Source organism: Bombyx mandarina, chromosome 15 (genome assembly GCF_030267445.1).
Source record: "Bombyx mandarina strain Sakado chromosome 15, ASM3026744v2".
NCBI classification, from domain to species: domain Eukaryota; kingdom Metazoa; phylum Arthropoda; class Insecta; order Lepidoptera; family Bombycidae; genus Bombyx; species Bombyx mandarina.
This window is the reverse complement of record NC_143221.1, coordinates 17,620,046-17,636,362: the sequence shown is the minus strand read 5'-3', so window position 1 is coordinate 17,636,362 and position 16,317 is coordinate 17,620,046. Positions and strand designations below refer to the sequence as shown.

At 36.6% G+C, this 16,317-nt stretch overlaps 1 protein-coding gene across 3 annotated transcripts in view; it reads left to right on the top strand.

Annotated features, from left to right (window-relative positions):
- LOC114247199 (neuroligin-4, Y-linked-like) overlaps positions 1 to 16,317 on the top strand; it is a 66,679-nt gene that overhangs the window by 35,027 nt on the left and 15,335 nt on the right. For 2 of the 3 annotated variants that reach the window (XM_089733069.1, XM_089733071.1), the window contains exon 2: positions 14,093 to 14,646. In XM_089733069.1, coding sequence (XP_089589195.1) covers positions 14,193 to 14,646 — 454 coding nt within the window. In that variant the 5' untranslated portion in view covers positions 14,093 to 14,192. Of the gene's footprint in view, positions 1 to 4,681; positions 4,797 to 14,092; positions 14,647 to 16,317 lie in introns of those variants that run through there. The other variant, XM_089733070.1, reaches the window with a different exon arrangement.

Sequence of the window (16,317 nt, the reverse complement as noted above, 5' to 3'; positions counted from 1 at the left end):
ACAGTGCGTTGTTTGTTTCCAGTTATTTATATTATTTACTAGCTGACCCGGCAGACTTCGTAGTGCCTCAATCGATTAACAAAAGACCTAAACTTACAAAAGTTTAGATCTTTCACTACGAAGTCTGCCGGGTTATACAAATAAAATAAACTTAAAACAAACAGAAGGAATTCGTCCGACAGGGGGGACATCAAAGGAAAAACACCATTGCTATGTTCATTTAATTCCGAGCTTTTTCATATTTATTCACCTTTTAAACCTTCTCTGGACTTCCACGAATAATTCAAGACCAAAATTAGCCAAATCTGTCCAGCCGTTCTCGAGTTTTAGCGAGACTAACGAACAGCAATTCATTTTTATATATATATAGATTCGTTATCACCGTACGCACTATTAGTTCGTTGTCCATTTGAGCATTATAAATGTTTTTTTTCTTAACAGAAAACCCTTGATTGAAAATACTCAACTTTGCGGAGAACAAAAAAACAAACTATTAATGTCTTTAAAACAAATGATCGACCGCTTACGTCGTGGTTTTAGTTCATTTGAAACCTGGCTCTGTATAGAATAGTGGGGAAGGCATTGTGCCGTGGTTAGCGGAAGAGGCGGACTGCAATTTCCTGCAGTCTTGTTCCGCTCCAACGATACGAGTATTCATTATAAGTGACAGTTTTTGTTCGACCATTTCTTTTCACACGTGACGTACATTAACGCAGTTGTATTTATAGTACCGTAGGTCAAATATTTTGAATTTTTATCCAGTCAGTTACTAATTAATTACTGGTGGTAGGACCTCTTGTGATTCCTCACGGGTAGGTACCACCGCCCCGCCTATTGCTGCCGTGAAGCAGTAATGTGTTTCGGTTTAAAGGGTGGGGCAGCGGTTGTAACTATACTGATATCTTAGAACTTATGAAGCAATAAAAATAAATAAATAAAGCTGTTAGGTCGTGCCACCTTTCGCACTTCTGATCTATTAATTCATGTTACAATTAAAACTACTTAGGGTTTTATCTCGCGTTTCAATCACCATTATACTATTTACGATATTTTGAATTCTCAACCAATAAGAGATGTAACCAATAAATATTATCTACAACACGCGTAAATTAAAAAAAAAAAAAAAAATTGTAAAATATTATTATACTATTATGACACTAAAATACTACTTTAAGTTAATGTTATTACAATTTCACATTAAATAAATCTGCTTAGTAACATAAACAAATAGCTGGACCAAACGAATGCTGTTTGAGCATTTTGAGAGAATCGGGTCTAGATTGATGAGCATTAATTTTTCGATATAGCCAAATAAAGTCTTAAGTTCATTGTTAATACTGACAGATAAGGCCTGACCTAAATCTATGATATTCGAGATTAGGAATATCCAGAAAATACCCTCGGAGTTTATTGAATAAACAAAATAACGAGTATCACTTCCAATTGACTGGTGGTAGGACCTCTTGTGAGTCCGCACGGGTAGGTACCACCACCCTGCCTATTTCCACCGTGAAGCAGTAATGCGTTTCGGTTCGAAGGGCGGGGCAGCCGTTGTAACTATACTGAGACCGTAGAACTTATATCTCGAGGTGGGTGGCGCATTTACGTTGTAGATGTCTATGGGTTCCAGTAACCACTTAACATCAGGTGGGCTGTGAGCTCGTCCATCCATCTAAGCAATAAAAAAAAATTGAATTTGATATAAGTGCTTTAATTGAGAGTACATAGTGTATTATGCCTTTAAGGTTGTCTGGTCGAAGCGCCTTCGAACTTTACGAATTAAATTAAATTTGATCGCTATTATGTTGACTCATGTTCGCGATGTTGACATTCTACAGTTTGATAGTTCGATTGGATATTCCAAAGATTTCACTAAAGTCGTTACATGAATTTTAATTACATTAACATTCCAATAATTACGTCATACTCGTAAACTTATTGTACATCACTGCAAAATATTAATGCTTAGATAAAACTTTACTGCTCTCCCTGTGAGATGCTGAATGGAGTCGTAAAATGGAGCGGGAGAATGGATGATTAAAATACTTGGATTCTAGCGATGTGCACAGTTGAAAGCAGCTCAGTCTGTTGGAAGAGAATATGTTAGGAATAACTTACTTACTTACTTAAATTATAATTTGCGTAATTACTGGTGGTAGAAACTCTTGTCAGTCCGCACGGGTAGGTACCACCGCCCTACCTATTTGTGCCGTGAAGCAGTAATGCGTTTCGGTTTGAAGGGTTGGGCAGCCGTTGTAACTATACTGGGACCTTAGAACTTATATCTCAATGTGGGTGGCGCGTTTACGTCAAAGATGTATATGGGCTCCAGTGACCACTTAACACCAGGTGGGCTGTCAGCTCGTCCACCCACATAAGCAATAAAAAAATAAGAAACGTTATACGGAACTAATGCACACGTAGTCTGAACCATAGGTTCCTTCGTGTGGTCACGAGGTTCTAGATTTTTATTTCAAGTCCGTGCCACTTTATATCTTGTAAAAGCTTCTTTTATATTTATAATTTTAGTCAGTTCAAGTTTTATTTTATTACATGATTTTAAGTGTATACCGAAGCCCGTTGGCATCCAACCTTGAGACTTGAGGTTTTGGGGACGCGTTGCTTTGCGGCAGAAATAGGCAGGATGTAGTACTTCCAAGTGCCTGCAACAAAACGCCCAATGTTACGGAAATTATATTATTTACCCGCGTTTGATTTTTATAACTCGCTGTTATTCCTTCATCGTGGTAGTCATTCATGAACAAACTACGTATTTCATTAGAAAAAATAGTACTCGTCTGCGTGATTCGAACTCCGATCCGGTCGCATCGCTCGATACAAGTAAGTATACAGGACATCCTATACTTTAAGCTACGATGACTTCTGATAACTTTTTATTCTTTATTGCCCTTGTAGACAGACGAGCATATAGTCCACCTGACGGTGAGTGATATACGTCGGTCATGGACATCAGCAATGACAGAGCCAATACGATGCCTACCGTAAAATCATTTACGGTTTGTTTTTTGGTCGAGAAAACTTTCTCCTTTTAGATATATACGTTGAAGCACGAAATGTACTTTGTTTCCTTCCCTCTCTCACCACCCGGTTATATCACTAGGCTAGCCGTGTCAATTTACTTTTCTTCCTCGAGAAGTTCCTCCACAGTGTACGATCAAGGGTGGCATGGACCGCACGATATGGACTACCATCAATCTACAACAATAAATCTACAACTCTAGAATAATAGTAAAACTATTGATTTCAAAGGATCATCTTGCATATTTCTGGCGTAAAGGATCCAAGGTTTGTACAAAGCCAGTTTTGTACCTACAGTGTCAGTCGAGACTTCAATTCTTAATTCTAAAAGAGCCAATGGCATTCACGTTGTGGTATTTATAAATAAATAAATAAAATAAATAAATATTTACTAACAATCACGCCACGTTAACTGGTCCCGTGATAAGTTCGTAAAGAGCTTGTGTTACAGGTACCAGATAACGGAAATAAATGTAAGATTTTTTATTATACACATACATATAATTAATATACATCCATAACCCTGGAAAAGACATTTATATTAATCATACAAATATCTTCCCTTGGCGGGATTTGAACCCGCGACCCCCTTATGTAGTGACCACGTCACTTACCACTACACCAGACGGCCGTTAATTTAAATCCAGTATAGCTTTATGAGTTAGAAGAAACGGCCAAGAGCTCATTTAAAAGAAAATAAGAAAGAAGCATATTTAATTACTATAGAACACATTGTACGCATCAAACTTAGCTTTAAGCTTCTAAGCAATAGTAACAACAGAAGCATCAAGGAAATTTCTAATTATATATATGTTTTTTTTTTATTGCCCTTGTAGGCAGACGAGCATACGGCCCACCTGATGGTGAGTGGTTACCGTCACCCATGGACGTCAGCAATGCCAGGGGTAGAGCCAAGCCGCTGCCTACACTATATGTATATATAACTACCTGGCTAGGTGGTTGCGATGACCTCCGAACGGTGGTTGGTAAGAGGTGGATAAGCAGAGCCGAAGACCGGGCTCAGTGGTGTGGATGGGGAGGTGTCTATGTCCAGCAGTAGACGACTGTGGGCTGATGATGATGATGATGATACTTAAAATATAATAAAATCTTGTGGCACTCGGGTACTGCCGCCGTAAAGCTATTGCATAGCATTTTTTATCAACTTTTGCAATTATAATTAGACAATAATACTTTAATATTAAAACAGTAATAAAATAAGACCACGCTTTATTTATAAACATTAACAAAAGCAAAACATTAACTGTCCCCTTCACACTCATAAGCTAGACCGCGCGAGAGAGAGATGGAGAGAGACTTTTCATGATGCGCATGCAGTGCGACGTCACGCCGCGCGCTTATTCACAAACACTACACAAGCGCAACGTGTGAATGTGTTGAACGCGAGCTACATGGTGGGCGGAGTGGGAGTGTTAGGTTTTATTTTAGTTACGGAATTTCTTGATTCGGTCGCCGCGGTCAAAGCCCGCGATAAAAGCTATGCAATAGCATAATACAATTATCCACGGCCTTTAAAAAATACATTTTAATTTCTTGTATCGCTGCTCTGAATCGTTCTATGTGAATTGTGACGTCACGAGCTCGCGTCGTTTGAATGCGTCTCCACGAGCCGTGATACCGCAATTTCCCGCAGCAGTCCATTCAGTCGGTCTGCAGTTATATTATAAGGTAATCGTGCTTGACAAATAACAGACGCGACTGATACGTGACATTGTCTGATACAGCTGTATTTTATGGTGAGAATTCATTCATTTCGAATGTTTAGTAATAGTGTGAATTTTTTATGACTATACATTTTATATGCCCAATTATCCGTCTCGTTTGTATACTGATCGCCGCGAATCATCATTCGTTAAATACATTTTTGACTATTCCTCTACATCGATTTCTGTTCCTGAAATAGAACTGAGTTAATTATACAAGAGTTAAAAATATTGTTAATAATTAAAAATTTGTAAAGGAAGAGACGATAAACATTGCTGATATATTTGGTTATAATTTTACCTTCAGTATCGAACGAGACAAAACCCACTTTAAGCATTGTTAAGAATATTAAGTATAGCAAAAACATTTATTAGTAGCGTGGCGTAGAAAAACATATGGTTATCACGGTAAGGTGACTTTGGACTTGACTCTTACTTTATCAGCCTATTAACTTCAAAACTGACGAGAACAAACCCAAAACAAGTGAACGATTTACTTAAATAAGATTTGTCAACAAAAACTGGAACAAATCATTCGGAACATTACGGATTCTCGTATGATCAAAACTTCGATAAAGACTTTCAATAAAAACCGGCTTCTGTTTGTGATAAGACCGGCTTAACGTTATTCCTTGAAACGTAACGAAATCATAGATCCAATTGCGACAAAACGTTGTTAAGCTACAAACCGGTTCGAGTATAGGGATATCCGGAGAGGCACGGTAGCGATACAAAGAGCTGGGGTTTACCCTTTGCTTTTTTTCGCTGTTGCGCGGTTTCTGTAACGTGGCCTAAAATAGATCACTGGGCAGCCAAAGGGGAGGGTTATAACAAAAACGAGAATTTAATACTTCTATGGATGGTAAGGGGATCCGCTAGATTCAAGCAGCGGAGAATCGATCGTTGTGACGAGATTCGGGGGAAGCTTATGTCCAGCAGGGGACGTTTGTGGGTTGAAAGATAGTTTTTTTCTTTTATAGATTAGATGGGTGGACGAGCTCACGGCCCACCTAGTGTTAAGTGGTACTGGAGCACATAGGAATCGAAAACGGACATGCTGCCACCCACCTCGAGATATGAGTTATAAGGTCTCACTTTTAAAAATACAATGGCTACCCCACTCTTCAAACCGAAACGCGTTACTGCTTAGCGGCAGAAATAGGAAGAGCGGTGATACCTACCCGTACGAACTCACAAGACCTCCTACCACCAGTAATTTTCCATATATAATTAATTAATAAGAGAAATTGCCTTGATTCAAACTACCATTTAGTACACTGACAAAATTTTAATGAGAGATTTTTTTAATATAATTTAACATTAGATTGTTGTTGTAATGTCGTTTATCCGATTAATTTGTAAAGGGGTAATATAAGAAATAGTTCAGATAAAACAACTTTGTAAATTTTGTGGGATATTAGGATTTGTGGGATTATGATATAAATAAATAATTGACAATAGCATTTCGACATAGGACTTTCTCCTGTATTAGGCGTGCCAGTAACAAGACAAAAACGAGTAGAAACAGACCGTTAAAGTTAAATACATACATACTTGCAGAAAGATACTGACTCTGACCGAAAGCCAAACCGGAATAATACAGTCGGTAGGCAGCGGCTTGGCTCTGCCCCTGGAATTGCTGAAGTCCATGGGCGACGGTAGCCACTCACCATCAGTTGGGCCGTATGCTCGTCTGCCTATAAGGGCAATAAAAAAAAAGTCATCCACGGAATATAGGTGGCTACTATCTAAGCGATCGACGACGCGATAAATAAACTAACAATTAAAACATAAATTCTGCAGTTGCACTACTTTGTTTAGGTTTATTTGCCCTAACAGCTGATATCCTAATAGAATTGTGAATACAAAACCTTATGTCAAACATACTGCCAGACATAAGATATTTCCATTTCCTGTACAAAAAACGTAGATGGCTTTTATGTTTTCCTATTTGACGGTAGTTAACATTCAAACATCGACTAATCTTCACATGCGGGATCTTCTAATGGAAACGAATTTAAATATTATATTCCAAAACCAATATAATTAGTCAAAATATATTCAAAACCAACAGACTGTGACCTAAATTGAAAACATTTTTCCTAAACAAGCAACAATGGCCCGAAAACCGGATATCTTGGCGCGCAGCTGTGTGGCCACTTTAGGTATCGGAGCCATTGTATGCGACGACTTATCTCTGACTGTAAACTGGGCACATTGTGCTATTTCAAAGGCTACGGGCTCACGCGTGAGCTGATCCGGTCGTATACGAGGAGGTTTAATTGAGATAAAAGCCCGGTAAGTAGCTGAGTTGGTAGGAATATATAGTTGATTTTGTGGCAATTACTGGTATAATGTTTAGACAATCTATTAATTTTTTGAAATAGGCAGACAGCCTAATTACTGATTGATAACTAATCAACCTTGAAGAATACCTTGTAATTTTAATAAAATACGGTCATCGCGAATTTTCAATGAAGTTTTTTTTTCGATTTAGATAGTAGTTATTAATAATTCTATGAACATTTTTGTCGCCATGGCCTAAAGGATAAGACGTCCGGTGCATTCCTGTTGACCGATGCACCGGTGCTCGAATCCCAGGCAGTATCAATTTTTTTAATGAAATACGTACTTAACAAATGTTCACGATTGACTTTTACGGTGAAGGAATAGCATCGTGTAATAATAATAAAACCCACAAAATTATAATTTGCATAATTACTGGTGATAGGGCCTTTTGTGAATCCGCACGGGCAGGTACCACCACCCTGCCTATTGCTGCCGTGAAGCACTGTAATACGGCCGTTGTAACTATACTGAGACCTTAGAACTCATAATATCTCAAGGTGGGTGGCGGCATTTACTTTGTAGATGTCTGTGGGCTCCGGTAACCACTTAACACCAGGTGGGCTGTGAGCTCGTAACGTAACCGCAACGTAATTATCATGTTTCCTGTTACGTGAAACAAAAAGATGAATAATTTTAGTTTCCAAGCTACGACTTCTTAATTAAGAGGTTAAGATAATATGATCACGACCGAAGTGAATGACGTGCTTGTCATAAGCGGAGATCTGAACTTCTTCACATCACCTACTTGACTATACGGTTAAAGTTTCAAAGGAATTGAAACAACCGCTATCTTAATCTGAAAAGCTTGATTGCTTGATTACTTTATAGATTACTTAGACAAAGTGAAGATATAGGACTGTGAGAAATTACATTACATTACCACAACAGGTAAATTATTTAACAGCAAATACCAGTTGGCAAAGATTAATTATATGATTATGGTGCTGCCGATGCATTAAGTAGTTCCAACAATTTAAGTGTAGACTTGAGTCTTGCTACCAGCCATTCTTTAAGGCAAAAATATGCAAATATAGTAAGCTCCCTTTTCTTTTCATTATACTCGTATATCCAATTAACCTAGAATTTTAATTACGAAAAATGTTAGTTCAAAGAAAATTAGTGCCCCAAAACCGAAGAGTCCTGGGCAATTACACGCAATTTACTTAGTCACCACAATCTACATAGGTTTAAAACCTATAATTACATTAATTGTTAGGTTCTTTTAGTATTGTATAGTCCCGAATTTAATTTAAGTTCAGATATTTTGAATTATTTTCTCCTCGAATGAGGTAAAAGTGTGAATTAATAAATATTGGAACCTTTCTCTTAAGACCAGATCTTTTTTATTTAATACTTTACAACAGAAAAATGCAAGACTAGCCCAAAACTACGAAGAACCCCACCTGTAATTACTATATTGTACGGAAAAATCGATTCGAGCCCAAATTTCATTTTTATAAGTTTGAAGTCTCTTTGTAAGCTATTGAATTACCCAAATTTCGATGGACTTGTTTACCCGTGGGTTTTTTTATCTCGAAAAATACAGAACACAATGAGAGTGCTCATATAAGTGTACGAGGAAGGAATTGTGCCTAGCAATAATGTACTATGAAAGAAAAATCTTTGCATGTAAGAATAGCAATGTAAAACTAACGACCTTTTTATTAGTTTACAGAACTGGACAAATAAGAGCAAATTTCTGAGAGGCTCCTTAATCTGTATTTTAACTTAAATAGCCGTGTTGCCTATCTCTGCAGCTGCAACATGCGTTTCAGTTAGAAACGTGAAAGGTCGTCCTACTATAAAATTGAGACTATATTCTTGTGACTCAAGATGGGTGCCGGTATTCATTTTTGGACGAGTATAGGCTTCAATGATCGATCAATGAATATCAAAAAGCCCATGAGCTTGTCTTTTTCTTTTTCATACTCTTATTACCTGGGCTATTTGCAGCATGTTCTATTATCATGTAACATAGAAATCTGGCGTGAGTTTTACGACAGGCCGCCTGTCGGGCGTCAAACCTTCTTGGGTTGTATCTCCATTAGTGTATTCATTGGGTACCATAGGTAGGGACTTTTTTAATTCCTCTTTTGGTGTTTCTATTATCTCATCCGTTTTTGGTTCTGTGATAAACTTTTTATTATTTTATGTGTCGGAAATAAAGTAGGGCAATGATTTAGAAAATAGGCAGAACCGTTGACCTTATTCTGGTCATCGGTTCTGCTACAGCTTACAAAGTCTTACAATGTCATAATTATGCTATAAAGACAACTCTAGGACTACATTTATTATTAAATTAGGGAGCTTAACAAAACAAAAGCAATAAAACAGAGCTGTAGTCACTTTTTAATTTTTAACCGAATAGCGTTTTCTAATTTTATCTCTCGAAAATCGACAGCGAAGTAAGTTCCGTGCTCAAGTTACGCCTTTTAACATGTTCGTTCGCTCCACCAAAGGCGAACGTCAGCCAAGCACTTTACTACAGATCTATCAGGTGTCGGTAGCATCACAATTTTTTAATAAGTTGTAAGTTGCCAATGTTGACAAAACGTATTTTAAAGTCGAATGCTAATTAAGTCTAAGAGTATTTAAAAAGGTAAATCTTATTGAGAAGTAAAGATTATTATTCAAAAACAATTAATCATGCTTGAATCAGCTGACAATGCGGCGACATACACCAATATTTAGATTTACAAATTTTTTTTAGCTTGTTCACCTCTCAGGGCAATAAAAATTATACAAGTTGAATGTTTACCAAAGGAAGAAGTCACCACAAAGTAGATGTCACTTCACTTCAAATCGAACTTCACTCATTATATTATTATAATAAAGGGTGCCTTATACTAAGGAAAGTGGAACTCACGAATTCTTCACAGCAGAATAAGAATCAGTGGAACAGTGCAGGCTAAAATGTTTGTTTTTTTTTATAGCACTATCTGCATAAAAAATGAAAACCGAATACTTCGTTTTGTCAAATAGGGCTGTTCTGCTTCGTATATTTGGAGTTGACACAAATTTAATTTTATGTAAATATTCAGTGTGCATTAGTTTGGCTATGTTCCTAACATTGATGACGATGATAATGACTAGCGCTACTCTCCATTAGGAAAGTCTACGTCTGCCTAGAATGGTAATCAAAATACATTCGTCAACACGTGTCGATATGTTTCAGCTCACAGAGCCGATCCGGCCTAATAAAAGAAAACTTTTGAAGCGGCGGTGTTTGCCTATACCAAACTACAGTTGCCATCATGTTTTTTTTTGTCATTCTCCACTGTATCAAATTTCTCGCAATCACAGCGTGTATCCCAGCCTTGACATCTTAATACGGGCCAAATTCTCAACGACCAATCGTCGTAAGGATCTGATTACGGTATTTCCTTGTTTCGTTTATTTTCAAAGAGATTCCTCGTATCACTGGGTAGTGCCATGTGAATGTGCGAATCCCTCGTCGATGTGTTCTGATATACCATTTCTATTTTTCGTATTGCTTTTCTTTCTTTTTCATTGAAGAAAATGTGATAAGAGTCGTTTACGTTAGGATTTAACATTTGCGTGGTTTATTTTAAATGTGTTTTTATTGTCACAGCTACCGCTGTAGCCAAGGGTCATCGCATCACGAAGGTTACCTTCTAACTTGAGACAGGAGATGAATGTCTTAATTGAACTATAAAATCGGCTATCCTATCCTATAACCAAATCCGTTAATGTTTGGCAGCAGAACATATTCTGATGGAACAAATACGTCAAATATAGCTATGTATTAATATTTCATAAAAAAAAATTGAACACTAAGTATTATTAATGGAACGGTAATTTAATTCCCTTGTTAGTCTAATGACTTACGGCTTAGACTCCCCATGCCACAGTATCGTGTACTTCTGTAAGTAAGTAAACCTTAAGTTGACGCATATGGATATGAAACGTTAAGTGTATTCTTTAAGTGCTACGGCTGGTTTCTGTTATTAAAATCATAACTAAATGTAAAAAAATCCGATATACGAATCTAGATACCAGAGTACAAAAAAGTAACGAATATGTGTTTGTGTATACAATGATATCGTATAAATACACCTATAACGTTTCTAATACTCATTACTCAATTTCTACTTCATAAAAGACAAATACGACCGAATAGATAAACAAAATGCCCTTATACCATTCAGCTTAGGTTTCCAGAGTTATTGGGGGCAATAAATCGAAACAGATAAACAGGCACACATGTAAACATGCAAACGAGCGTCGTAAAACGTTGCCGCCCGAAAAGAATCGTTTCCTCGGCCTTCGATACGAGCATAAAATAAGAGATAAGTCTTTGAATATTTATAGCTGGAGTGGACCCAAGTTTGGGTGCAGGCAATACAATATAATATAGTTAATCTTGAACAATAATGTGGTTGTTGCGCCGAATATTTTCTTTGCAGATTATACTATTATCTCAGCCTTCTTTTTATAATCGTTTGTATAATTGTATGTATAACCACAATAATCAACCAACCGTTTTGTTTAAATACTAACCATACTTAAATAAGTTGGGTGAAGCCAAACAGACACACTAGCTCTTTATCTTAAAATTTAAAGATCATGTAACAAAGCAACATGGTTTTAAATATTAACATTTTCAATAACAATCTAGCTATATTTATTCTACATAGATTGCCTTTCATGAAATCTTTACTAAATTGCACTTAGAATTTGATTTCAGTATCTGTATCTGCTACAATTGCGTATCCTAAATTAGCTCCTTCGTCCAAACACTTATATAGCATTATCCTAATCGTCTGATGGCGAAATAGTATGATATAAAATAAATTTGCACAGCACACCACACTGTCTGCGTTCGGTGGCATTATTATAAGGCCGATCTAAGTTAACATAATGTCTTGATTTAGGGATGCTTTCGATCTAATATTCCAATTATTATAAAGCTAATCAAGTAGCTTCAAAGATAATTGAGATGAAGCATAATGTTTTGTGTAATCAAAACCACATTTACTAAATTGCTTATGAATCAATTATACATCGTATAAGGATATTATTACCTAAGACATAAAATAAATGATTATCAATTCTAACAGTAATTGTGACTTTAACAGTTGTGTTATTGAAATGGTTTTCATAATAAAATGATCTCTAATATTTAACGGGTTCTTACTATGATTTTACATTTAATGAGTTCTTAAGTTTATTAAGTTATTGTTTAGATGGGTGGAAGAGTTTACGGTATACCTGAGGGTCAGTGGTTACCGTCCCTCGTAGATGTCAGTAATGCCAGGAGTGTAACGAAGTCGCTGCCTGCTACTTAGTACTTTCCACAAGTCTCATTTGAAGAAAGCGCTCGGAAAGCAATAATTAATTGAGCCGGATGGTACGTGGCAAAAAGATATCTAAACTTGCACTGACTATAAGCGCAGCGGTTCCAGATAGTATGCGGTTCCAGATGAACTTTTTTCCGGCTGTGGACCAAAAAAGACGATCATCTCGAAGAACTCCTCTGAGTACTTCCCGTAGAACACACTGTACAAAAGACAGGGAGAACCGATGTCCCTCCGTAGACCCATAGGTTCCAAATTTATCTTCTCCTAACATTCTCCCCACAGTCTTCAGTCTACTTCTGACCACGGCGTTTCCAACACTCGTCAATGTCGAGAATCTGTTAAATGTGAAATCCGTAGTAAGAATCTGTTACAATAATAATGTTTCCAATATAGATAGCAGCTATTCTAATTGAAGGTCGGATAGAGCCATGACCGCGAGCTTTTTAAGAAAAGCGTCTCTAAGGCAATTCTGTTAGTTATGCGCATAAGATTAAACTATAGCTGAAACTTAAAAATTGCTACATGCCAATATAGTCGCCCAAAATTCCATTTGTCACTGTTGTTGATAGGAATCGGGAAATTAGTTAGGTAGAAAATTAGGCGCGGCTATTAGCAACTATGCGGAAGAAGTAGCGACAGCTGCTTAAGATGCCTAGTTTCACATACAACTAGAATTACTGTCCAATAGTTGGATAGATTGGGATAGTCTGAACCTTTGGTATAAAATATAACATACCCAAAATGACCTCACGTGTTAAATGACGTATATTGAAGTTTTTTTATCGTAAATACAAGTCGAAATATCATCATCAACTAGAAGATCATTAACCATTTCAAACAATGTAGAGATACTCTAAAAATTTCTTAAGCATTTCAACAGAAATGTATATATCAAATTTGTCTATCTGACTTTGTACATTCGACTATGCCTTCAAATAGTTCTGATTGAACATGTACAAATAATGAGAACTGTAGGCTACGTGACTTGAAAACAAGAGTCTGAGTGTGTGGGTAGATATGTGATCTTGCAGAGTTGAGAGAACTTTGTTAGTATGTATAATTAAATGTGTGTTACGTTCCAAAGACGAAACTCGATTTATTTGGATGTTGAATATTTGCTTCATTACAAAACGTTCTGAGCAAAGTAGAACAAAAGGGCTCTGTTACAAAATTATAAGCTTGGTTTCCGTTGAGTAGATTTTTGACGTGACGACGTCTTATAATTCGATGAAGCCGGCTGCACGCACGAAAAAATATGACTCATGCGGCGTTTCCTCGCTCTGAGGCGTTCCATTTAAGGCTTTAAGTGCAAGCGAGAGCGCGCAACGAGCGACAAAGAGGCACAATCGGCCTCCGCGTTCGGCAACGTTCGACATCTGTCTCTCTCCTGCTTGAGTGAGCGATGCATCCGCGTCGACAGCTGCTATACAATATAATACATTTACATGTTTTCGTTAAGTATGAAGTTCAGTGAAAAGTGAATGTGGTGACAATTGTCCATACAAAATTCTATCAAACAAATAAAATTAAAATTTTCTTTTGAAAATTGAAACCATTCCATCAGTATTTTCTTATGACGTTGTCACGTTCAGCTATCGTTAGTAAGCCGACTTTACAGACAACTAATTTTTTTTTAAATAAATTCTTTTTTTGTTACAGACAAAGGAGTAAATGGTGGGCAAGAGCGGATTTCTCCATCAAAATGGCAAAATTATAGCGAACGACCGAAACCTGCTACGTTGGCGCTGGAGGCGAAAAAATGATCATTCTGATGATCGTATATTTCATCACGCTACCGGTTCTCACTTCCAAACCAGTCATGGGTGATGCGACAGTAGACGAAAAAACACCCCAGCAATATATTAGTTCTAGAGTAGTCAGAACTAAATATGGCGATATTCGAGGCTTTATCGTCACTCCCGAATCGAGATATCTGGAACCGGTTGAAGTATTCCGAGGTGTACCTTATGCGTCTCCTCCCGTGGGATCCCTTAGGTTTATGCCTCCGGTATCAGGCGCTCAATGGTCCGGAGTGAAGATAGCTGAGGAATTCGGTCCAGTCTGCCCACAAGTTCTTCCGGATATAAGGAATGAGACCGTCGTGCTCAAGAGGATATCAAAAGGGAGGTTGGAGTATTTAAAGAGGATATTGCCGTTTTTAACGAACCAGTCTGAAGATTGCTTGTATTTGAACATTTATGCCCCAGCTCAAGGTAAGTCAAACTGCCGTAATTTTTGCTATCTCAAGCCACATCTGACAATTCTGTGGAGGAATACGGGTTCTTTTTAAAAGATACAATAGTAGCTGTTATTTCAAAGCAACGCAATTTCCCTCCTTATTCTTATTGTATTACTTGCTCAGTTTATTAAAGTACTTGATCTGTAATGTACAATATTAATTATATTATAATAGAAGTTACATCGGTCGCTTAGTTCCTGTGGGAAATCGTTTGATGGTACCTATATGATTTCTCTGGCAATAGTTCTTAGAATTAATACTAAGTCTTATGATTATTTTTTTGCCTTATATCCATTTATTATCTTTGTACGCTAATATACAGACATTTTCAAAAGCGCTAATTACATTATAAGTCTGGCGTAGCTGTGAATTCGCTGCGGGTTGCTAACTGAAGCAGGTTTTTATTTCTGATCTAAATACTGTAATCGGATAAATTGAACCCATGAAAAATATTAGTTTATTGGAATGAACTGATAGCATAGTTAAGCATATATGATTTTGTTTACACGCATAATAGGGTTCAATCAGATTAGAAATGATAACTGTTATAATTGTAACCCTGGTATTAAGATGACTGATGGTGACTTTGGTCCCAACTTATCACCAGAAAATATTTAAATCTCAAATTTATCGTTAAAAACACGATAAATCATTAAATAATCAATTAGTTATTAAAGATATTAAACTTTCAGTTTTAAAGAAGATCAATTTAGATTGTTTTCTATAAAATTTCCTAAAAATTTTCATTGTAATATTTCCTTGTAGGTACAAGACTAACGTACTCCAATTTGTCACGTGCCGTAAAAACTGGAATATTACGTGAGCTCACACAAAATCTCATCAACATAGGCCGTTATTCAGATCGTAGAAAAAAGTAAGATAAGCCCGAAACGTGTCGCTCTTCGTGTGATCAAAACGTACCATATCCATCTGATGTAATTTGATTCATGTGTCTAGGGGACACAAGGAACAAGGAACAACAAGTAATCCTTTTTCAATGTAGTCAAGTAGCAACAAATTAGTAAGTGACAATCTAGTAAATAGAAACAAATTTTAACTAATCTTAAAGATCTTCATTAATTCTAGAATATTCTATAAAAAGCAGTTCGGATTGTCATTAATTCCATTAGCAAAACAAACGTTCAATAGACAACCGCTTGGCTTTGTTGTCTCTTAGTTTCAGATTTTTGTGAATTCCTCAAGATATAATTTGAACATGCTTATCGTTAAAAATCGGCCTATGAATAAAGGTAAATGCCTCAGGCTGTAACTGAGATTATGTTGAATATTTTTCCTTCGGTCACATTTTCCTTTAAAAACGAGTCAAATATAAAAACCTGAAGGTTCGCATGAAACATAAATGAGATTACATTATGTTTTATTAATGTGATGTTGCTAATTGGCCATCCAAATGATTTAAGTTACCAAAGTTATTAAAATTAATTTCTGGAGTTTTAATTAGACGTTCATGATAAATTCATATTTGTGTTTAGGTGGTTTTTATATTTAAATGGTATTTTGTACGAATGTGTGTATTCTGCACTTAGATTTAATAATTTGATATATTCACCTGGAATCAAATATCAACTACTTGGGTCAATCATAGCTTTTTTTTTCTAACTATTCTAGTAGTCTCGAGGGGTTA